Consider the following 18,012-nt stretch of genomic DNA (forward strand, 5'->3'; position numbering starts at 1 on the left):
GCGGGTGATTGTGTACCTGCTGAGACTGTGTGTCTGGTGCTCTGCTGGCCAAACGGCTGAGAATGTTCCTTTCAGACATCTGCAGCCTCACGGCGACCGGCGGTATCCTGGCGATGGTCGCCGGAAGACGTGTGACATCTGCTTTCATGTCACTGAGCAACTCTTCTAGCTGTTTCAATACTATTAGAAGCACATACAAAAAATAGTGGGTGTCAACTTCTATGATGAGTCAAATTCAGGAGTTGAATTTTTTAATGTCAGATGACGCACCTTTATGTAGGACGGCGTTGGCAGGTTTGTTTCCGGATATGGATTCCTTGCTCAAGTGCTGGTGGGACTCGGCCAGACACTCCACTTCACTGAAGCGTGTGTTGAGAGCCATGGAGGGGTGAGAGGGGTCTTCAGTCATGTTCAGATACGCAGCCCTGCGCAGCTGTTCTTCAATCACCAGAGCCTGCTCAAGCAGCTGCAGGAGACACACATAAACTGTGTTACTAACTCCAATGACATGACACGAACACAAGAAAAATGTCATTCTTTTCAGAATACCTTGAATCTCCTGGCCAGAAACTTGTTCTTGATCTCCAGGAAGTTTCCTCTGTTGATCTCTCCCTTGAAGGGTTCGTTGAGAATGGCGAACCGGACGTCGTTCTGAATATCTTGCCAACGAGCGTAACCGTGTCTGAGACGGTGAGTTAAGGCGTATTTCATGCTTTGCTTGTCATTGAACACATCTGAAAGACACTCACAGGTGTACATGTATGCAGAAGGCTGCTTTTATTTCTTTTCTTTTTTTTTTAAGGATACTGTATGATGCCAGCGAGTAGCCAGTAGTCGTGGCGGCGATGCCAGATCTCATTGGTCTTCTTGGTGACTGTAGCAGCTCGCTCCTCATTCTGCCACAGGGAGTGTAATTCTGCAAAAAATAAATAAATAAATATATAAATAAATAATAATAATAATAATAATAATAATATATAAATATATATATATATATATATATATATATTTTTTTTTTTTTTTAAATGCTTAAACATAGCGTTTTGGCAAATAATTGTTATAATTATGGCTTTTTAACACTTATTTACTACTAATAATAAAATCATTCCTCAAGAGGCAAAACAACCAAAAACCACAAAATGTATAAGAGAAAATTCTAATAAGTATTTTTTTTTGTTGATACTGAAATTCATGTAAAACAATACATTTATATTTTTGTCATAAAAAAGCTGGACATTTAAATAATATACTGCATGTGTGTGTATTAATATTTCTAAAGATATATAAATATTAATAGTGAATCATAAGTGAATAGATAAAATAAATAGTTAAAATAATATATTTAATATAGTTACAATAAATCAAATACAATTAATAGTTAATAATAGCTAATAGATTAATTCATGTCTAATATAACATTAATAGTTAATATAGTAAATAGTTAGTTAAAATAGTCCAAAATAAATATATTAAATAGTTCAAATACATTTTTTAAAAATACAGCTCAAGTGCTGTTCACATTACAGAAACCTCTAGAAAAAAAAAAAAGATATTTATATTAAAAAAAAAAATAAGGAAAGGAGTTGGGTGGATGGTGTGGGATTTGATAACAACGGATTGATATATATTAACCAAAAGCTAAATTAAGAAAATGTATTTTCAAAAACTTAGAAGCTTGTCAAGGTTTCATATTTCTGGCTAAAACTTCTATACCGAATCACTTATTCTTTAAAGCTAGTACAAAACCTGAGAAGAGTTTCTAAGATAGACAGAGATCTTACCGGTAAATCCTCCATCTGCGATGTTGAACATGAACCGTGTTTTGGCTTTCTTCCTCTCTTCAGCTGCTGCTGCTGCTGCTGCTGCTCCTGCTGTACTGTCTTTGGCACTCTCTCCATTCTGCAGTTTTCCTGCTTCCTCCGTCTTACCAGGATCCTTCTCGTCCTTCTGACCTGGAGCAAAATGAACGACAAGTTAGTGAAGTGTGAAGGCGAGAAACTACGTAATCATGTCAAAGCCAGTCAGGTAGTACAGACCTTTCTTCTCCTCTGTAACAGGGGTAGTGTCCATCTTCTCAGGTTCATCGTCCTTCTTTTCTACTGAAAATAAAACACATTAACAAATTAGCCACCACATGTTTAGACAAAGTATATTTTTGATCCCATTCAACCCTGAAAACCCATATTATCAGAGTCAAATGGGTTGCAAATGACATTTTTGTTCACCTTTGGTGTCTGTTTCCTTCTCAGCCTCAGATTCTTTGGGCTTGCTGTCGCTGGTCTTCTCATCAGCGTCTTCAGACTTCGCTTTCTCTTCCTCTTTCTCATCTTGCTTCCCATCCGCCTTGTCTCCGTCTGAAGAGGTTTCAGGCATTTTGTCTTTCTCTTCGCTGTCTTTGCCTTTGTCTTCAGAAGTAGAAGACGCTTCGTCATCTTCATCAGGGATGGCAATGACCTATTGATTAGAAGAAATAGAAATAGCTTATTAACAACCAAAATCATCTAACCTCACATGGTCGAAGCACTGAAAATTAAGGCACCAATATACATCAAACAAAACCAAAGAATGAATTTGGTGGTTGGGGATGGGTGGTGGCGGTGGAGATGGGGTAAAAAGTTGACTTTTTTACGGTTTACGATAACTGCTTAGTTAATTTTTGCTATTTAGTTTTTAAATGCTATTTAAAAAAAAAGAAAGAAAAAAAGACAAAAAAAGAACAACAACAAAAAAATCCAGTACATTTCTGTATAAGGCTAGGCGATATGAGCAAAAATGAATTATCTCTGTATTTTTTGGCTGATTTGCGGTATACAGTTGTATATATTACAGTATTTTGTATTTTGATTAAACTAAGCGAGCTGCTTTGAACTGAAACTATAAACTATAGGATACTAGGAGAGAAATGCAGAATTTATTTAAATGCAAAAAAAAAAAAAAATTCTGATTGGTTGACCGCTTCCTCTTTTTCTGTTGCTTGTTTTGAATACTGCGCGTGGACAAATGCATCGCTAGATTTTTTTGCGTGGTTTAGAGTGACAAATCGTACCAGCATACTCTGAAGTCAAAATGCGTAGTCGCTACACAAAATGCATACAGGTTGGCAGGTCTGCAATAAGTATATCGGGCTTTAAAAAAACAGATCAATATATTCTGTCGTTTAAACTGATACTCACTTCATTGTCTTTATTCTCACTTGTGTCCTTCTCACCGTCTCCATTTTTAGCCTTTTCTTTATCGACATCTTTTCCAGCTTCTTCTGCTTTGGAAACAACATCTGTACAACAAAAAGGCAAGGTTTAAGTTTGTCTTATTTGAACAGTAATCAGCTTACAATAAGAGAGGTTGTGTTTTATGTGGCACCTGGAGCAGGTGTGTTGGGCTGCGTGTCTGCTGGAGTGCCAGTAGAGGGCGTTTTGCTGGGTGAGTCGGGCTGACTGCCGGCAGTGGATGCAGTTTTATTCTCGGTCAGCTCCATCATCCAGGGCATTGACCACTGACCGTTCACATGCTCGAACTCTTGGACCTGAAACAGGAGGTTATCCAAACACCAACAGTTAGACATCTGTGCAAAATGGATTTTGCTATTCGTGCATCTCACAAATTTCACAGAATCGGTTTGTAAACTTCACGGCTTTCGTACTGCATGTTATATAGAATAATAATGCTTCACTCTTTTACCTTCTTTCTGATCAACGACATCACACCGATACGAGTAAGGACGTGCTGCCGTGACAGTCCCTCCCGGGGAACGCCATCAGCAAAGCTTTCAGCTCCATCTGCACCGGGCTCACACAAGTGCCGCATAAAGAGTGAGACGTAAGCCCTGAGAGAAAGAAGACACGGACAACAGCATTAAAACCAGTTCATAGATCCAAGACACACAAGGTATGAATATTTATTTAAGATTTTATGTATTTATTTTTCTAGGAGCCTTATGCTTACAGATAAATGTCTTATCTGTAATCCTAAAAAATACACATTTATATTCCATTAAATGGAAAAATATATTCATATAAACTATTCAAAGATCTCTTATGCTTACCAATGCTGCATTTATAAAATACAGTAAAAAAGCAATATTGTAAAATATTACTACAGTTTAAAGTAACAACTTCTATTTGAAAATATTTTAAAATGTGATGCAAAGCTGAATTTTTAATCAGCCATTACTCCATCAATTTAATGCATCTTTTCTAAAAGAAAGAAAACAAAAGAAAGCAGAAAAACCAACAAATATTACAACTTTTTCAACAATTTCTTCACTTCTGCGTCAGACTTCAATGCACGTTAACGAGTACCATGATGCATGATTGTGAATTCCTTTGCTTATAAACAAGGCTCAGTGCATGCCAGAATGCTCAGAAGAAATTGTTGAATAAAGTCATAATTGTTTTTTTCTTTGCACACAAAATGTACTCTTGTAGCTTTATAAAATTAAGGCTGAACTGAACCACTGATGTCACATGGACTATTTTTTAACAATGTTCTTATAACTTTCTGGTCCTTGAACATGTCAGTTCCGTTGTTGTCTCTGCAGGGTTAGAAGATATCTTGGATTTCATCAAAAATATCTTAATTTGTGTTCTGAAGATAAGAGGAGAGTAATAAATGACAACTTTCGTTTTTGGGTGAACTATCCTTTTAAATATTTGTAATCTGGTCACAACCTTAAAGGTGCTGTATGTGGGATTGACACCGAGTGGTTGAACCAGGTATTGCAGTCCAAATTCAAAATATTGTTGAGGTTTTTTTTTTTTTCACCCGGCCCCTCCTCCTCAGATTTGACACACACACACAGGTTGCCAGATTGATGACACAAACAGGAACGAGCAGACTTGATGATGAATGAAATTAAATGTGTTTTCCGCCGACTAGCAACCCGGGGTGGCGAAATACAATTGGGTAAACTGGTTTCACAAATTAAAACAATGACAGACATTCCAGACCAGAACACTCATTTTCAAAGGCGATTAACTGACTGTAGCATCGTTTTTTTTTTTTGGTTTTTCAGATAAACAAGTTTTAACTAAGCATTTTTCTTAAATATCTGCAAACATATGGTATTTTTTGGTCTATATAATATCATTATGGTAGTTAACTTAAATTAAACTCACTTGAACTCCCTCTCTGATTTGCCACGCAAGTCTCTGACCAGCCACTGGGTTGTGAAGGCGTCCTGAGGCGGCATCCCATAACGCATCACTGCGTTCAGGAAGGCCTTCCGCTGACGAGCATTGAAACCCAACACCTGCCAAATCCAAACAAAGTTTTAGTAAGTTCAACAAAAAACACGTTGAGTTTAAGAAAACCAAAATCCCAGGTATCCTTCACTCACCTCAATGTTGCCGCTCACTCTGGCCAGCAGGGGGGGCAGGGGTTTGTCTCTGTCATTTCGAAGGCCTTTCCTGTTGGGTCGTCGTGAATTGGCTGCAAGACGATAGTGAAAAATTGCACTCAGTTTTATTTTTTGGACTTTTTAAAATCCTGTGTTCAATCATTGTCATGTAAGTTTCACCTTCTGTTCGTTCGTCAAAGTCCTCGTCTCCTTCCTCTGAAGCAACAGAATAATCTGATTGGCCATCAGATTGATCATCTTGCCAGTCTGTAACGAAACAAAAAAGATTAACAAACTTGGAAGCACTTTCAATGGTTAAGTAGAAATGTAGCGATGCACCCCGAGCTGGCTGAAAATTGATAAATATATGTGGCGATTCAAGTTGGTATAGAGACTAGTTCAGACTACATGACTTTAAATGTTGGCAGATTGATGTGTTTTTCAGATTACAAGACTTACCGTCTGTCTTGCAAACATTGTGGTGTTCATTATCATAAATTTGCACTCTCATTCAGCCAATCTGCTGGTTTTGTTTCATTCACATGTTTTATGCTGCACAATTTCATTTTGTTTTTGCTTCTAATATCAAAATTATACTATAGACTGCTCATGCTGCATGTATGCAGCATATTTGTTTATATTTTATATTTGTTTGGCAAAACAAATTTGTTTAAATGAAGAGATTTATTTTATTTGCATTCATTTGTTATATTTTTGGGTTTGCTTTAAAATTTCTAGATAGTTTTGTTATTTTACATTTTTCAATTTCACAAAGAAATGTGCAGTATTTTGTGTGAGAAATAATAAAAGAATCTCATCATGCAAAAAAAAAAAAAAGTGAGGAAATCATATTGTGAAATCAGTATTGCGAATCGTTTAGCATCTTGAGTTGGGTTAATTGTTACATCCCTACGGTTTATATTAACCTGGACAAAACACTTCAAAAGTGGTTCATAGTTTAATAGTGTTGGCACATCTCTCACCTCTGTCCTCCTGAGAGCCGTCGTTGTAGTTGACCTGTTTGCGGATTCGCTTGCCCTTGCCCAGATTACGGGCCAAATCCTCCTGCTGCTGTTCGTAATGGTGTCGGAGCAGTTTCTCCCAGTAATCGGGATCCACACTTTCTTCCTGCTTGATGATCTCCCTCTGAACTTCCTCTTCCTGAAGGAGAAGACAGGAAACAGTGAAAAAGAGCAAGAGATGGTATCTATAACCGTATTATTGAAGACCAATTATGAGACCGGACTAAACCACAGCTTCATGTGTCATAGCATGTGACAACTAAAGGCATATTTTCTGATAAAAATTGTTTCTGCTCTAGGTTTGTTGTGCTTGTTTGTAAAGCTTCACAATTCAGCCATGAACTGTGATTATATGTCAATATAACTACAATTACTAAACAGTGAACTATTACAACACTACGATATAAATAGTATTAAAATAAATGAAATAAGCTATTAATATTGTAATATTTCACCATAAAAGTAAAAAGTATTTAACAAAAATTGTTATATAACCCGTAAAATTACAATTCAAATTTATGGCCATCTTATCTGTAGTTTCATTTTCAAAGATTAATACAACTGTATTACTATTTTAATATTTCACTGTAAAAATAATTCAAGTATTTAAGAAAATTACAATAAAGGTGATGCATTTTTTTCATTTTTAAAATGTTTACACATTAGAAACATTAAATCCCAATTTATATTTCTATTGTAACATTTCACAGTAAAACAAAATATATTAAAAATATATTAAAATTAAAACCATCAAGCTTTAGTTTCAGTGGAAACCAGCAGCTGACTTTAAAGTTTCTCTCGTTTACAAGCACAGGTTTATAAATGTTTCTCTTTTTGAAGATGGTTGGAACATGTTGCATTCCCAAAAGCACAATATAAGCGACACAAAGCCGCACCACGTTTTTCCTATATTTTGATTAATCGCACAATCCTACAGCCAGCTCTTATCCCACAGGTCCAGCAGCCAACAGTGCTCTTCACTGGCACTCACCGCTTCCTCCTCATCCTTGACCACATACTGAGCCACTTTGAAGGAGCTGAGATATTCGTTCATGCTCTGGAGCTCGGTGTCATCTGTGGCATCCTGGTTACGATCCAGCAGCCGGTCGATGGCTTTGTCATCATAGTGAATCACGCTGCTGTCCTCTTCTTTATTCTCTCCTTAACAGACAAACACAACCAATTCCGATTTCAGTTCCTTGGGTGAGAAACTGTATTAGAATAAATTAAAGAGTCTTGTAAGGCACACCTTCTCCCTCGTCTTTGAAGAGCTCCTCTGTACCAAACTTGAGAATGTCATCCAGCTCCTGTTTGGACATCGAACCGGTCTTTGAGCCCAATCCAGGACGCACAACCAAGTGAGTCAACATCATCTTCTTCTTGGCCACCTGGAGATAATAAAATAAAGACATTCAGTTTAGATTCAAAAGACAGTGTTGGCAAAAACATTCTGTTTCACAGAAGAACTGTAAGTGTACCTGAGTAATTCTCTCTTCAACAGAGGCTTTGGTAACGAAGCGGTAGATCATCACCTTTTTGTTTTGACCAATCCTGTGAGCTCTGCTAAAGGCCTACAAAGAGAAAACAGAACAAAAATCAAAATGAAACACACTTGAGCTTTTGGAAAAAAGTTATCTTGTCAAGTCAGATCTTACTGATTTCTAGCAGGTGATCCATATGTTAAACATCAGCTGATGCCTGATCTCACCTGAATGTCATTGTGAGGGTTCCAGTCTGAGTCGTAGATGACGACCGTGTCTGCAGTCGCCAGGTTGATACCCAATCCACCGGCTCTGGTCGACAGCAGGAAAACAAACTGGGGAGCACCAGGAGCTAAAGTGAAAAACAAAATTCATTATGGCACTCAGAAATGGAATTTATATAGAGAACAAATGAACAAACCACATCATTACATAGCAAACATCTGAACTCACCATTGAAACGGTCGATGGCTTCCTGTCTCATGCCTCCTGTGATGCTTCCGTCAATACGCTCATATTTGTAGCCCTCATTCTCCAGGAAGTCTTCCAGCAGGTCCAACATTTTGGTCATCTAGGGAAGACAGACAAAACATCTCAAACCCCTGCTGTGCATTATAGGTGCTTTTGTAATTAAAAACAAAAAATACAGTAATTTTGTGAAATATTATTAAAATTTAAAATAACTGTTTCATATTTGAATATATTTCAAAATAAAATATTATTTATTCCTAAAACAAAAAATACAGTAATTTTGTGAAATATTATCACAATTTAAAATAACCGTTTCATATTTGAATATATTTAAAATATTATTTATTCCTATTATTTTTTGCGCCATTGCTCCAGTGTCAGATGATACTTCAGAAATCAATCTAATATGCTGATTTGCAACTCAATAAATATTTATGATCAAAAAAATAATTTCTAACTTTCGGATAACCAAGATTTTTGTTTAGGATTCTTCGATTTTACAAAAGTTCAAAAGAACAGCATTAATATGAAATAGAAATCTTTGTAACATTAAAAAATGACCTTTATTGTGATTCTTATTAATTTAATACATCAATTCTTTTATAAACAAAAAAACATTGACTTTTGAATGGTAGTATAAATATTTATTATTAATACTTAATAGCCATCATATATTCTTATCTACAAAAATGCATATTAATAAAGAGAGAGAGGGAGAGAGAATGGTTTGATGTGTTTTGGGGGGAACAAAAGTTTTGCCTTCGAGATAAAAGTAGAGATGCAACAATCGACCGGCCAGGGACCGAAATCAGTCTCACGTCCGTAAATGTCGTTGGCATGGAAGCTCTTCACTGTGAGTGAAGACACAAAGTTCGCAATTTGTAATACGTGAATGGCCAAAGTAAACCATGGGGGAAAAACAGGTCTCGATTAACGCTTGTCTGGGACAAGGAGTTTTTTTTTAAAGGGCCAAAGAAGAGAGAATTTTACTTGATTAAAACATCAATAACCATAAATTGGGAAGCACTGAACTTGGCCACGACAAATTTTCACACGATAATTATTTTGATTTAATAGCATTCAGTGTAAGCGGCGACTGATTATATATTAATGTTGTGCCAGATGAGGCTCGCGCAGCCTGAGTGAGAGAGTGACTCAAAACAAAATAGCGCAACAGTACACACAAAGAAACTCACAGTAAGTTATAGATTACATTAATATAATTACATTTATAATAGGTAAGCAAAATTACATTTTTGATGCATACATTATTATTATAGCCAAGATGTTTTCCTGAATATCAGAATGATTGCAATGTAACAACGATATAGTAGTTCAATAAACAAAATGTTACAATTAAGCGACTTGTAATTTAGAGACAGTATTGACAGTTTTTGCAAACAAAAATAGTTCCAATCAAAGTCACAGCAGAACGGTTGCCTCAGAGAAACACATTGATGTTCGTTACTGAATGAATCCACGGACTTGAAATCAATGATTCAGTGACCTATTCATAAAGACAGTCACTTGCCTCGTTTCTAAATGAATCATGCATTTGAACGAATCGGTTGAATGAATGACTAAATGATTCACTCCTTGAAACAGTCATTTGCAGCCACCTACTGCTGGTTTAGTTTCATATTTCATGTATCATTGCATTTCCCCCAAAATTTCTTATTTGTATGTTGAAAAGAATTATTTAAAAACAATGTTTTCCCTCATCACATTATTTATGTATACATATGCAATTTTTTGTGGTGTAAATGCATTTATGGCACCTCATCTGTTTCGGTTTCCTCTGCAGTGGAAAGATGCTGTTTGTTGATACCGATTTCATTTGAATGGTAACAAATCTACAATTTCTTATAATTCTAACTGAATTAATTGACAATGTAAGAATTTGATGTGAAAGATATATTTAATAGGTTTAGGGAAAAAAGGCCAGTTACAATCAGTAGGAAATGACATCCGTTTTGTTATATACAGCAACTCATTTCAACCTCTTTCCAGTCACAGAGCACTTTATTTTGAGAGCTGTTTATAGTTCTTAGAAAGAAAATCGTAATCGGCAGGTCACACTTACAAAAAAAAATAAAAATAATAATAATAGTAAAAATTTGAATCAGCCAAGAAAGCTGCAACAGGTGGATCTCTACATAAAAGGTAAATGAATCCCAAGTAATTGAATAAATAAATGCTTGTTTACCTGAGAGAAAATGAGCACTCTGTGTCCGCCCTCCTTGAGTTTACGCAGCATCTTCTGCAGTAGCATCAGTTTGCCAGAGGCTTTAGTCAGGGTGCTGCCCTCATACATCCCATTGGGTATCTTGGCAGCTTCCTGTTTCACACAGCCAATGGAGTAACCAATTTACTCACACATCACATAATATGACATGTTATTGGTCTATTATTAAAGGTACAGAAAGAGGTAAAAATGGACTGTACCATAGCAGCAACGGGGAAAAGATAGGGATGATTACAGCACTTCTTGAGATCCATGACGACGTTCAGTAGAGAAACCTGGTTTCCTCCACTACGAGTATTCAGAGCCTCGAAATTGCGGGTCAGGATGAACTTGTAATATTTCCTGGATTCACAAATAAATGATTTAGAAACTCTGTGTCCTGTAACCTACTTCTCAGTCCGCTCCTCATCACATACTCACTTCTGCATGGGGCTGAGCTCGACTCGGAGGATGAGCTCTGTTTTGGAAGGCATGTGCTTGAACACGTCGGCTTTGAGTCTCCTGAGCATGTGTGGTCCCAGCATGTCGTGAAGCTTTTTGATTTGGTCCTCCTTAGCAATGTCGGCAAATTCCTCCAAGAAACCCTCAAGATTACTGCAGAATGAGAGATCGTGTTATTTATGTATGCAGATGCCCACCCTTACGAAAGGAAAATATATTTACCAATATACTTCTTAAAATATATTGTGATATATTGTAATATATTATTTTCCCTTTTTATTTTCTAATATTTTATATATTTGAATACATTTAATAATATATTGATGATACATATATTATATAATATATTGCAAAATAAACAAATGATTGTCGCTTTCAATATATTGCAATATATTGGAAAAAATAAATATATATAATAATATATGCCTAATATATTACATGATATTTTCCAATATACTGCAATATATTTTTGTTTCATAAGGGCAGGGGGCAACCAGAGGATGCTAAAGGGTTTCATTTAAAATGCATTCATAAAAAAAAAGAAAAAAAAAAAAAAGATTTTTTTGTTGAACATGTTGGGAAAAAAAAAATACCACCACATATTTTTGGCCATTTTTCTTTTTCAGCCAAAATAGAAGATGATTTTAGATTTATATATATTTATTAGTGGTGGGCATAGATAAATTTTTTTAATCTAGATTAATCTCACTGTAATTTTGGAATTAATCTAGATAAATCTCTCCTCGAGCGCGGAATATAATGTGCGGAGCGCAAATCTCTCTGCTACCGAATGGGAACTGGGCGCGCGTTTTCAGATACACGTTGCTCTTGTAAAAATTTCTCTGGGCTTGCTCAGAGAGTATGCCTGCTCTTAAACGTTTATTCTTACAAGAGCAACGTGTATCTGAGAGCGCGCGCGAGCAGAGAGATTTGCGCTCACGCATTATATTAATGTACTTTCGCGCTACAATAATGTGCTCTCGACATAGGTGAAAGTCATCATAGTTCCCATAGTATACACCCAGCTCCCAACCCAACTTTGAGAATAGATTAATGGCAATATATTTTTTTAATCGCACGATAAGAGTCTCACGTTAACGCAGCATGTTAACGCCGATAAAGGCCCACCACTAATATTTATATATATATTTATGTTCTCTATGTTTTTATCTAATATCATGACTATACAGGTATATGCACACAGTATTTCAAGACTGAAAAAACTATCTTTTAAAGTTTCTCACAAGTTCCTGCATGATTGTTGGATTTGAAATAAATCAGAAACGCACCTGAATCTCTCTGGTGTGAGGAAGTTGAGCAGATGGAAAAGCTCTTCTAAGTTGTTCTGTAGAGGAGTTCCAGTCAACAACAACTTGTGCTGCAGCGGGTAGTTGTTGAGCACCCTGAAAAACTACATAAAATACCACAGCAAAACATTAAAACCTCAAACCACTATGTAATAAACATTTGTACAATTTTTAACTACATTGTCAGTCTACATCATACTTGAATTATTACATAATCTATGTGGGTCTCACCTTTGACTGATTATTCTTCAGTCTGTGGGCCTCATCAACTACCAAACAAGCCCAGTCGATGGAGCCCAGAACAGCCGTGTCAATAGTGATCAGCTCATAGGAGGTCAAGAGAACATGGAACTTCACCGAGGCTTCTTTCTGCGTGATCAAGAGAAACAATCACTCATAAATGGATTTAAGTGTCTTGAGACTCTTCAATGGAAAGAATCTCAGAGTTCTCACTTACCTTCATCCTAGAGGGTTTCTTGCCACCGCGGATGGCATTGTTCTCAAAGGAGAACTCGTTTTCTCTGATGACAGCCCTGCTGTCCTTATCACCCACGTATGTGACGACATACATACCCGGAGCCCACATTTCAAACTCTCGCTCCCAGTTAATGATGGTGGACAGGGGGGCACTCACCAGGAACGGACCCTTCGAGTGACCCTGGAGAACGAAGACACCAGCACTTTAAAACTGAAGAGAGGATATGCTGTACGAAGGTAGTAATGACATTGAATTTTTACATAACGTACAAAATATAAAATATATTATTTCGCACTAGCATTGTATGAAAATATACACTATTTTAAAAAAATACCATTATATAAAATATTTGGGATCAGTAAGATTTTTTTTTAAAGAAATTAATATTTTATTCAGCAAGGATGAATTAAATGGCTTCTAGGGCAGCACGATTATGACAAAAATCATAATTGTCGATTATTCCCTTGAAATTGTAACTGCGATTATTAATTACGATTACATTGAATGATGCTTATACCATTGTTTGATGCAACGGCATGCCGTATTTTTATCCGAAAACAAACAAGCTGAAAACACACTGAAAGTGCTTTTCTATAGTATTAAGCCCTCAAATGTCAAATATACATCGGATTGGTTTCTTCTTTAAATTATATAAAAAAATATGAATGGTATGCTATACTAAAACAATTGAAAAACACTTAAGATAACGTGTAGAGAGAAATAAAACATAGCTTAAGTGTGCAGAATAACATTAGTGGACTTTAAACAATCAATTGCAACTTTGAACGATTATGTAATTGTGGAATCCATGATAAAATTGTGATTAATTGTGCTGCCCTATCCAGAAGTGTTAGTGAAAGTCATTTGTAATGTTACAAAAAAAAGTTTTTTTAATAATTGCTGTTCTTTTGAACTTTCTATTCATCATAGAATCCTGAAAATAAAATGATCACTGTTTTTCACAAAAATATTAAACTGTTTTCAACTTTGATCACAGTAAGAAATGTTTCTTGTGCACCAAATATTAGAAAGACTTCTGTCAAAAATATATTTAATTCTTTTTTTCTTTTTCTTTTTTTACAGTAGTGTGGTTATTCTTTGGTTACGAAGATTAATGAAGCTCATCCTATTTTAATTATTTGGTCAGTTCCATAAAAAACATAAACTGCACACCTCTTTATACAGTGAATAGAGGAAAACAGCTGTCTGCACGGTCTTTCCCAGACCCATCTCGTCTGCCAGGATGGTGTCGGTTCCCTGAGCCCAGGAGAAGCGGAGCCAGTTGAGCCCCTCCATCTGGTATGGATGCAAGGTCCCGCCTGTAGCGTCCAGGTAATCTGGCTGCCGCTCAAACTTAATAGTGGGCTACAGTAGAAGAAGAAATGGATTTCAGCCATTGTTGAGCAAGTGAATGGTGCAGCTGGGTCTAATAGGTGCTGTGTTTTGTGTAGGATGAAAACAATGCAGCTGACTTACATCCACGACAGGGTTCTCTGGAGGTCGGTCCAGTTTTCGCACCTTTCCTTTGACTTTAATTTTCTTTCCTGGTTTACCTTCATCACCCATCATCAACTCCCTTCAAGAAAACAAAAACAGAAGAACCTGATGAGCATTTGCTGATGAGCGTCTATGTACCTAAAGATTACACATTTCTCTCTTAATTCATTAAAGAAATTTTCTAAATCTTTTTTATATAGCTTTTACTACCTTTAAAAGGCCTTTTAGCATACTAATGTAATCAAGGATGTTTTAGCAGAAATTAGGGTTATTGGTAACTAAAACTATTAAAAAACATTTGTTATTTAAAACTTTGTGAAAATCTAGAACTAAATGGAAATTAGAAATGGCAAGTAACTGAAATAAGTTTAAGTTGAAGCACTAAAATTACTACTAATAATATAATATTAAATAGTAATAATAATAATAATAATATTGGTGATAAAAAAATTACAAAAGCACAAAAAAATGTAAAAATGCCTATTTAAAATAATATAAACTATAATAATTTTTTTTTAAATACATTTTATCTAAACAGTAATATAAAAAATGAAAAATGACTAAAGACAAACAAAACAAATCACTAAAACTAAAATTAAAATAAAATCTTAAAAACATAAAAAAAATCTTATTTAAAAGTGTAATAGAAACTATAAATGGTACACAAACAATACTAAAATAACACTGTCAGGAATTGCAAAAATTATTATTTAAATGAGAATACACATAAAACAGCATTATGTTACTTCACATTATTTTGAAGTTAAATGCTTTAACTTCACGGTTTTGTGTGTTCTTTAACAGTAGCGTCCATGCACATGTATACCTGTGGTTCCAGTACTGCAGTTTGTAGGTGTCATACTCTGGTAGATCCATATCATCTGCCTCCCAGGTGGCCTGATCATAAGTTAAATCCCTCCACTTGATGAGGTAGTGACAGTTATTCTTCTTATCCACACTGAGAAGAATAAAACACAACAGATACGACGTGAGCAAAGCCAGGAAACTGATCCAAATCATTTCAAATCTAAAGTTCTTGAAGCTCATCTCACCTATGGTTCAGGATACGGTGAATCATCATCCACTCCATCTTGATGCCGAAGCGGTAGTACTTCTCCTCCATCCGAGCATAAGTGGGGTCTTTTTTCTTCCTCTTGTCGCTCTTTTCCTCATCCCCCTCAACACCAAAGTCTACGGGTTGGGGGTCGTCCATGTCATTCTTGCGCTGGTAGTTTCTGAACATTACCTGACAGTGCATCTCCAGCTAGAGAGAGCAAGAGAAGGTGTGGACCAAAATTAGGACCGAGTTAACTAATTGAGTGTAAATTCAGCCTGAAGCTGGATTCAAAATTGCATTTTAAGGCGGCAGTAAGAAGCAGTGCTGGTACCTGCAGCTCAGAAACCCAGGAGCAGTGCCAGTAGGACATATTATGCCATTTAACGAAGAACTCCCTCTCAGGGCGACCAGCTAATGGCATGGGGTTAGGAGCATCAGCGGGGAGGTCACTGGGCCGAGGCACAGGGGTCGGAGGAGGAGGTTCACTCCAGCGCCAGGTCAGAATCTTCTGCACCTTACCTTTCATAGTAGGGCACTGGAGGGAAAACAATATCAGTATAAATTATTTCACAATGTGGAAAGAGTAAAATCTATAACTCTTATATACATTATTATCAATAATAGAAATCAATGGTTAACTAATTAAGTCTAAATATATTGGACTCAAAAGGATAATACCCATACATTATTATTACCAACAGTCATACATTTCTTACGCACTTTTAAATTATCAATCAAAGCTAGGTTATTTGTGCATATATGAATCCCAATTATTTATATACAACATTTATGTTAATTATAAATGCAGTTATATCTTAATATTTAAAGTCATTTTTGTAAATTAGTAATCATATGTTAAAAATGTATAATTATATTTATTATGCACGTATATTATATAAAAAATGCATATGTATTAATTAAGGCATTTTCGGTTTTTGGCCAAAAGAGAAAAATGGCCGAAAATGAGAGCCGAAAAAGCCACTCCATTCTTGCACCTCTCATCCCCCCCCCCCCCCCCCCCCGTCCACTTAAATAACAAAACAAAAAAAACTATATACACTTCATAGTTTAAATTATACATAGATTCGTATTAAAGCAACTGTATTAAAGTTCTTCAGTCAAGACCTGCAAGTGATTTTTCTCTTTTTGTTTTGTTGTTTTACCCAAAAACGAAAGTTCTGTCATCATTTGTTCTCCAGTTGTTTTAAGCCTAAATGAGTTTATTTCTTCTGTTGAACATAAAGGTTACTGTATGTGGGTAACCAAACAGTTGCTGGACCCCACTGACTTCTAGTGTGCACGCGCTTCATGTGTACACGCTCAGGAAAGGCGCATGTCAGAACAGCACACAAATGAAATGTTAAACCGGCAAGGTTTTAAAGCACATGCAAGTAATGTACTTTTGTGACTGCAAATAAGTGCAGTGTCCCGTGAGTGCATCTCTACCGCTGAGTTAATATTTGATGTGAATGTATGTTACGTTGTACCATATACTGAGACTAGGGGTGAACAATTAATTAAACATGATTAGTGTACAAGTTATTAAGTACATTAATGGTATAACCCTTACGTTATTATTCAAAAATAGATTTTTATGTCAAGTCTCCGACATGAATTTTGCTGCAGTAACATTAATGATAAGTCATTTAACTGATCAGTCAAATATGACATTTCTTGAAAACTGACAGTAACACACGTGACCTCAGACCTTTAAGCCTGTTTACAAGTTGTAACGCAGTTTACTCACAGTGCAGCGAGGGCAGATCCATTCTCCGTTGGGAATCTCGGGCAGGGGTGGGTTCAGGCAGTGGATGTGGTATGACGAAGGGCAGGAGTCACAGCACAGCAGCTCTCCACCGTCCTTACACACCCTGCAGAACTCCATGTGATGGTCGTCCTCTTCTGCCTCACCAACCACCTCATTCTCCTCCTCACCGTCTGATGCATCCTCACGAGCCTCCCACTGGATGCCCATCTTCTCCTAAAAGAGGGAGAGGTGATGCTGAGTACAGTGGCACATCAGGGCTTGATATTCAGCTCTTTGGACAAAACCAAACATTTTACAGGAGGCAAGTGCTGCAGTTTTATATTGAACAGATGTGGAGATTCAGAGTTGGTTCACTCACACAGTGTGGGCAGCTCCAGGTGCCCTCTGGTGCCTTCTCCATATCAGGGTCCAAGCAGACCATGTGATAAGCTCGTGGACAGGTGTCACAGAGAATGATCTCCCCTCCCTGCTGACAGACCTCACAGTAATCCTGATGATCCGTCTCGTATCCATCACCATCATCATCACCTAACAGAGAAGGAGAAAGGACAGTTCAACGACTGTTAGAAGGACCCTATGATTTCAGTGATGTGAAAAACAAGGACAGAATAGTGGAATCCAGTCATAAAAAAATGAATTTAACATATTGCAAAATGTCATTTCACTTTAAAAAAATTACATTACCATTGTATAATATTGTATAGTAGAATGTACTTCTCGAAATATTTGTAATTAAAATAAAACTTACATGGAATAACATTTTTTTCTTTAGTTTTGATTACAAGTTTTTATTATAAGAATTATTCAATTGTTAATGTTATGTCTTCATTTGATTCCCACCATTTCTGATTATAATTTTTTATTAAATCATAAAGACAGAATTAGAACATAACAAAATTTTGGCATTACT

The 18,012-nt window shown here is 36.2% G+C and overlaps 1 protein-coding gene across 3 annotated transcripts in view; it reads right to left on the minus strand.

Moving 5' to 3' along the window:
• The window catches only part of LOC113062635 (chromodomain-helicase-DNA-binding protein 4-like), a 33,531-nt gene that overhangs the window by 1,896 nt on the left and 13,623 nt on the right, over positions 1-18,012 (minus strand). For 2 of the 3 annotated variants that reach the window (XM_026232623.1, XM_026232622.1), the window contains exons 9-40: positions 17,461-17,630; positions 17,082-17,315; positions 15,666-15,869; positions 15,330-15,541; positions 15,104-15,235; positions 14,257-14,356; positions 13,954-14,145; positions 12,760-12,960; positions 12,534-12,671; positions 12,285-12,406; positions 10,975-11,148; positions 10,755-10,896; positions 10,516-10,647; positions 8,292-8,409; positions 8,066-8,190; positions 7,836-7,928; positions 7,607-7,745; positions 7,349-7,518; positions 6,319-6,496; positions 5,516-5,602; positions 5,336-5,427; positions 5,115-5,248; positions 3,679-3,823; positions 3,361-3,523; positions 3,174-3,274; positions 2,226-2,454; positions 2,037-2,099; positions 1,782-1,952; positions 808-916; positions 550-682; positions 271-466; positions 17-180 (exon numbers count right to left, since the gene is read on the minus strand). In XM_026232623.1, coding sequence (XP_026088408.1) covers positions 17-180; positions 271-466; positions 550-682; positions 808-916; positions 1,782-1,952; positions 2,037-2,099; positions 2,226-2,454; positions 3,174-3,274; positions 3,361-3,523; positions 3,679-3,823; positions 5,115-5,248; positions 5,336-5,427; positions 5,516-5,602; positions 6,319-6,496; positions 7,349-7,518; positions 7,607-7,745; positions 7,836-7,928; positions 8,066-8,190; positions 8,292-8,409; positions 10,516-10,647; positions 10,755-10,896; positions 10,975-11,148; positions 12,285-12,406; positions 12,534-12,671; positions 12,760-12,960; positions 13,954-14,145; positions 14,257-14,356; positions 15,104-15,235; positions 15,330-15,541; positions 15,666-15,869; positions 17,082-17,315; positions 17,461-17,630 — 4,763 coding nt within the window. The remainder of the gene's footprint in view (positions 1-16; positions 181-270; positions 467-549; positions 683-807; positions 917-1,781; positions 1,953-2,036; positions 2,100-2,225; positions 2,455-3,173; positions 3,275-3,360; positions 3,524-3,678; positions 3,824-5,114; positions 5,249-5,335; positions 5,428-5,515; positions 5,603-6,318; positions 6,497-7,348; positions 7,519-7,606; positions 7,746-7,835; positions 7,929-8,065; positions 8,191-8,291; positions 8,410-10,515; positions 10,648-10,754; positions 10,897-10,974; positions 11,149-12,284; positions 12,407-12,533; positions 12,672-12,759; positions 12,961-13,953; positions 14,146-14,256; positions 14,357-15,103; positions 15,236-15,329; positions 15,542-15,665; positions 15,870-17,081; positions 17,316-17,460; positions 17,631-18,012) is intronic. The other variant, XM_026232625.1, reaches the window with a different exon arrangement.

The sequence above is a fragment of the Carassius auratus genome, chromosome 44 (assembly GCF_003368295.1).
Source record: "Carassius auratus strain Wakin chromosome 44, ASM336829v1, whole genome shotgun sequence".
NCBI lineage: Eukaryota > Metazoa > Chordata > Actinopteri > Cypriniformes > Cyprinidae > Carassius > Carassius auratus.